Here is a 6,426-nt window from a genome sequence, read left to right on the forward strand (position 1 = left end):
CTTAAATATTCGAAAGTAGGTCGCAGTTATGATAGTTGAAAAGTTCAAAAATTTTTAAATACAAATTTTAAAATATTCATCTTTTTCTCACATTTTTTTGTTTTTTTAAAACGTTTTCATTTTAGTCAAAGTAAATTTTTTTAAACATTCACTAGAATCTGTAACTAATGCAGAATTATTTTTCGTTTATAGATTTTTAAACGATAATAGATAATGTTCGAATTTTTTCGATGTTAATATCATCTTTTTAGAAATACTTTACTCAAACGTAAAAGATTGAATAAACATTTGTAGTTGTCATCTAATTCATCAAACAATAGTGTGTGAAAGCCAACATTCTCAATTACCCCATATGGCCTTTTATAAACAATACCGCAACTAATGTATGTCACTTTTAACAAATAATTAACAATAAGTTTCATATGAAAAAAATGGTTGTAACATTTAATTTAATTACTACAAACTATGACCATTGCTAATTTAATAGTTTCCACAATTATTTTTTTCCAAGTGGCAAATAAATAATGTGTAATATTTCCCAACAACCTTTTTTTGTCATTTTCTATTGTGTATACATAATTCTCTTTCCCATTTAGAGGGAGGGAGAATAAAACAAAAGGAATTTGAAAAAACAATGCTCATGCGATATATAGCGTAATGAAAGAAATTCAGTATATAGAAATAAAAGAAAACTAAAGAGTTCTCTTACCCAATCCATCTTGTCTGCAAGAACAACACTATCGTGCTCTGATGAAGAGCTGGATGATTATATCCTGTAGGTCGTCACACAGTTTTCAAGGACGTTGCATCTTTGCCCGACAATTATGTCGTGCGTGTGCCCCACGAGAAAATTCACGTGCGGCTTTTTCTTTTAAATGTTAACTTAAAAAAAAAAAAAGAAAAAGAAAAATTTTCTTATCCCCCAAAAAAATTATTGAAGATAACAGAAAAAAATTTAACAAAATAAACTATGAACAATCAAAAAATTCGGTGTGGTTTTTTTATCAATAAAAATAATTATCCATCAAAGAAATAAACAAGAAAAAAAAAAACAAATCACAATTGCACAAAATCTTGACCGCGTTCACTATACTGAGACGAGAGGAGCGTCCAACTGGCGCGAAAACAAGACGATATCCCTTTCGCATTTACTGACGACGAGAGATACTCTTTGGTGCAGAGCCACTGTTACTTTCATGGGTCGCCATAACCACCGCCACCTTCATCACCTTCGTTGTGGCCCCACCAACTAGAATTTCAGTTGATGATGGAAGGAGCTTGAATCTAGGGAACGTTTCCCATTCCTATGCTCAATAGAAATGTATATATATATATATATATAAGAAAAGTTATAGCACACTCATGATATATACATATATATATTATACTTTGGTGGACAGTCAGCTGGATTATCTCTGGCGGGGGTGGTGAAAGGAAGACATTTCTTCCCTTTTCTTCATCACCCCGGACCCCGTTCTCTACAAGCAAGTTTTCTTTGATTCTTCATTCCTTTCTTGCAATATACATATATATATATATATTTTTTTTTTGTGCATATATGTGTGTTTTTAACTCTTCATGGTAATCACATTTGCAACCCACGTACATGGATCATATGTCTTGTCTTCCGCAGGAATGCAGTTGCAGGTGTTTGAGGCGCCGCTCAAATATAATTTTTTAAAATTTCTGATAGTGACGCGACCTTGAAAAAAATATACAAATATTTGGTCAATTTCGCGAAAAACAAAACCATGTGAAAATTTATTTTTTCTTTAGAGGTTTCTTGATTATTTTTAGGTAAATACAAATCCCAATGTATCAAGTACATAATACAATTGTCAACATGAAATCTATTGTTTGTTTTGATAATTCACACTTGTTTCACGTTACCCTTACTTTTACATTCATATTATAAAGTCCCTTTTCTTAATCAATAATGAGTTCCCGCGTCTTTGTCACGCAACTTAAAACCTTTTCTTTTTCTCTTTTTTTCCTATAATATTTCTATAATGAAATCGGAAGAACCCCTCTTTTAACATTCAACTGAAAGACAAACTTCATTTTTTGGCCTCTGTCTTCTAACAGTAGGGTGGAAAAAGCAACACGCTACCATAAAATTTTATCTATTCTCTTTATAAAAATTCGGTATAAAAGGACTACATTTTTGAAGGAATGACCAGTTGAGAATTTATCACCGAACCCGCTATATCTAGTTCAGAATCTTGCAGAAGTATTCTCCAATTTTATACTCAAGTTGTACTTTAAAGAATTTCTGTGTCAAAGTTTTTACGTCAAGAAGAACTCATCCAAGTATTCAAGACTTTGACTTTTCTATAAATATTTGGAAATCATCTTTTCTTCCTTTTCTGAAAGAATTTAATTATTTGGGTTTTCATCACGGTCAACTGAACTCCTGACCTGTGCGGTCATCACCCAAGACCCGTCAACTTTCCTGCGAGCTTCATAAATTGATATCTGGTACCAGACGTTCCTATCATAATTAGCACACAGCAGTGGTCCTTTTTCATACATCTTACATCTAAATTTTTAAGGTAAGTCGTAATATTTTTTATCTAAATCCTTCCTAACTCATTATAAAAATTTGTAGTAACCTTTACATTCCTTGTTGCAGTGGAATGCTAACTTCCTTATCCCAAGAATGGTTGCTTCAGGATACTCTCTCTTAAAAGTCAATTTTATAACTCTAAATGTTTGTCTAAATAAACTTGTAACCTTGTTATTAAAAATCAATATTTTCTTTCTTCTCTGTACCCTTAGCTCAGAGCCTTCTGCTCTGTAAATGAAACAGGAATTCACTGAATCACCAAGCGGCCATAAATAAAATATTGTTTCGCTAGTTATTTTTCTATTTGAGACGTAACACTTGTTACGTTTTTAAAAAACTCGCAGAATATTTAAAAAATGTTAAAAGGCAATGTGCACCGGCCCAGAGGGTGCGACGAAAAAAAATAAAAGAGCTGGAAGATGAAATGTCGATTTCGCTAATAAAGAATTAATGTTTTATCATTAAAATATCGAATTAATTTTAATAACTGTTAACATTTTTGCTTCTATAAACTTGAAAATTTTTTTTTCACTCATGACTACATTTTTCTATTGTAAGAATATAGTATATATAAACTGAAGGATAAAAATATTTAAATATAGCATTATAAAAAAATTAATGTGCCGAAATTTAGTTTTAATTAATGAGTCCTGTGTTCTTCAGTATGGCTTTTATTTATGAGGATACTGTTTTGGAATGCAGGAAAGATATAATGTGTAAAAAGAAAGGTAACAATATTAAATTACCGCATTGTTTGAAATTAATATCCTTTGAGAGTGAAATAAATTAAAAACAACCGTTTCGGTAAATAAAAATACCAATGGATGAAGACACTATATAATTTATCATTATTATATTATTATATTATTATCATGGAAAATTAAACTTATTTTAAATTATTGTTAATGTATTTAAATAATGACGTATAGCCACACAAAAAAAATTTTCTGGACTTGTGTACAGACTATGTTTATTATACGTTTTTGAGGTTGTTGAAACCAAATCCACTGTCCATTTTATACCATTACGACAGGTTCTTGACTAAAATATAAAACTCTTATAACCGAAGCGCAATTAACAAGATCAATAATTGTACTAATTTTTACCTTCTAAAAATGAATTTTAAAGGTTAAGTCAAGAACCTGACATGATGGGGTAAAATGGTCAGCGGATTCGGATTCAGCAACCCTAAAAACGTTAGTATAATAAACATGATCTCAATTTCAGGGTTAAATTTTTTTGTTTTTCTATTTTTTGTTAGATATTTATAAAAATGTTGTGTATACACACATCACGGAACGATATTTCTTAAAAATATGATTTTTAGATTCCTGAGGTAGAAAAATATAAAGATACATAAAAAAATCGCGAGATTCAAAAATTTCGGTATTGCAATGTTTTCTCTATGAGGAAGCAATAATAATGATCATTAAATGGAATAAAAAATCAGAAAACATAATATAGTAATTATAAAATTATCAATTAAAATTATTATATATTTAAAATTTTTTTTTCCATTAATTACAATTATTAAAAATTATCACCGAATGAAAGTAGAAAATTTGTTGGAAACTGCCATTCTTTGAAACTCTCATAATAATTATTAAAATTACTATAAAATGAAAGTACAGGATTATTTAAAGCTACCATCAGTTATTTAAAGCTACAATTTATTAAAACAGATAATCACGTAATATTATTGTTTTGAAACTATCAATTCAATAATGAGACTATCAATTAATTGATGATTAATTTTATTCATCGATTTCTTTAAATAATTTATTAAACAGAAATAAAAATTAATGTGTTACTCCCTAAATCTGAATTAATAAACGTTTTATAACTAGTTTGAATTAGTGATTCACTTTTTAGTATGAAATTAGTAAAATTTATGTAATTTAGAAGCAAAAAGTAAGCTACTAATTCAAATTAATTAAAAAATTTAATTAATTAATTAACACAATTATTTGGATTAAAATTGTGAAGCTTAAAAATTTATTTACTGTATATAGCCTGATTAAAACAAAATAATAAATACATAAAAAGAAGAAATAAGAGTAAAAAATAAATTTCCATTTATGAGGAATAAAATGTGTGACATAAAATTCTAAAAAATAAATAAAAAATAGAAAGGTTTTGAAAGTCAATATGACTATCTATTTGCATATTGTTATAATCATAAAAATATTCTTTCTGACCTTTAGAGGTATATAGGTATAGGTATTCAGTCATAAAGGAAAGTTATAAAATAATTATTATATCCTACAAGCAGAAACTATAACCTTCTGCAATAATATTAAATTTCTTATAATAATAATTTTTTTGTATTAAAAATTCAATCCCTTTTTTCGAAAAAGCGATTTTCTTTATAATAAAGAAAATTTATTTACTTTTTTAATTCATAAAATTCAATTTTACTCATCCTTTTTAATTAAATCAAAAAGAAATCATATAATGCAATTTTACTATATGTCATTAAATAAAAAAATGTAAAATGAACAGGAATCATTTTCAATGTAATTTTCAAATCGAATAATAAAATCTAGAAATTATTTTAATATCCCTTTCTCTTAGCTAATAAAGTAAGATAAAGTAATGTCCAAAGCGAGTTAATACCGAATAAGATGCGTCAGTGATAAATTATAAAGTGTTGAATATAAGATGTCAAAAATCACACACACACACACACACACACACACACACAGATAAATATATACTGTATCAAAATTACATATGATAAAATTATAGGTATAAATCATTAACGATCAACAATTGCTGATTCTTCAATAGCTCTATAAACAATTTCATTTAATCATTAAACGATTATGTTTTACGATAAATCATTTCTAATCATTTATATACCAAATATAATGTGTTTATGAATTATCTAATGATGAGAGATAAAATTTTGCTATTCATTTCATCGCTCTGAAACATCCAAAGAGCAATATTATTTATTTTTTGTTAATGAACATATAAATTGTTAATTAAAAATAACTAAATATTCATTGTGTAAGTAAATTTTAATAATAAAATTATATGATTTGTAAAAAAAAAATTTTGTACAATATAAATACGCAATGAAATTATCATTTAATCACTTGGAATGGTAGTTTTTGACAAGAGAAAGTGCTAAACATGTCACGAGTTAAATTTGTGTAAAATCACAATATCACTTGATATGTATATGGGGCACACTCTTCCTCAAATATCACAGACAAAATTTATAAAAAATTTATTGGATTTAAAAATCCTCAAAAAAATGTAACTAATTAATTTTTAAAACTAAATAAAAAATTCTAACCCCTCCACTTTCCACCATTTTTTAAAGCAATTTATTAAAGATTCAAGACAATCCTGAACAAAATAAAATTAAAAGTGTAGAAAAAATTTGACAGCCCGATACAAGTAGGGGAAGACGCTTATTACCACCTTTAAGGCAAACCCTAAATTCCGAAAAAATTCAATTCTTCTCAGGCAGACTATTTTATTGCAATTTATTGCACAAAATAGACCTAAAAGTGTAGAAAAAAATTGACAGCCCGATAGGTGTAGAGGAAGACACCTACACGGAAAGAAATTTAGTAGCAATATTTGATAAATCTGATAGGAAATTTTAGTATTCTCTTTTTCAAACGCGGAACATTTGGGTTTGATAACGAAAATCGGTATATTTTTACCAATAGTCTTTTTAGTAAATATATTCCAGAAATTGAAATTATTATTTCGTAAATTGATAAATTTACACGAAAAACCAGAAGTAAGTTAAATCGACGCGCACTTCGTTATTTACTAAATTTATATGAAAATTTGGAAAGATTATTTCGAAATTTGTTAAAACTATACTAAAAATTCGAAGT

At 27.5% G+C, this 6,426-nt stretch overlaps 1 protein-coding gene across 2 annotated transcripts in view; it reads right to left on the minus strand.

Annotated features, from left to right (window-relative positions):
* Nucleotides 1-1,212, minus strand: part of LOC127282535 (uncharacterized) — a 70,409-nt gene extending 69,197 nt beyond the window's left edge. The window contains exon 1 of one of the 2 annotated variants that reach the window (XM_051306830.1): nt 710-1,212. In XM_051306830.1, the coding sequence (XP_051162787.1) occupies nt 710-718 (9 nt within the window). In that variant the 5' untranslated portion in view covers nt 719-1,212. The remainder of the gene's footprint in view (nt 1-709) is intronic. The other variant, XM_051306831.1, reaches the window with a different exon arrangement.
* Nucleotides 1,213-6,426: the final 5,214 nt, after the last annotated feature.

The sequence above is a fragment of the Leptopilina boulardi genome, unplaced genomic scaffold (genome assembly GCF_019393585.1).
Source record: "Leptopilina boulardi isolate dan_hultmark-lab unplaced genomic scaffold, ZJU_Lbou_2.1 LbouV2_300, whole genome shotgun sequence".
In the NCBI taxonomy this organism is placed as follows: domain Eukaryota; kingdom Metazoa; phylum Arthropoda; class Insecta; order Hymenoptera; family Figitidae; genus Leptopilina; species Leptopilina boulardi.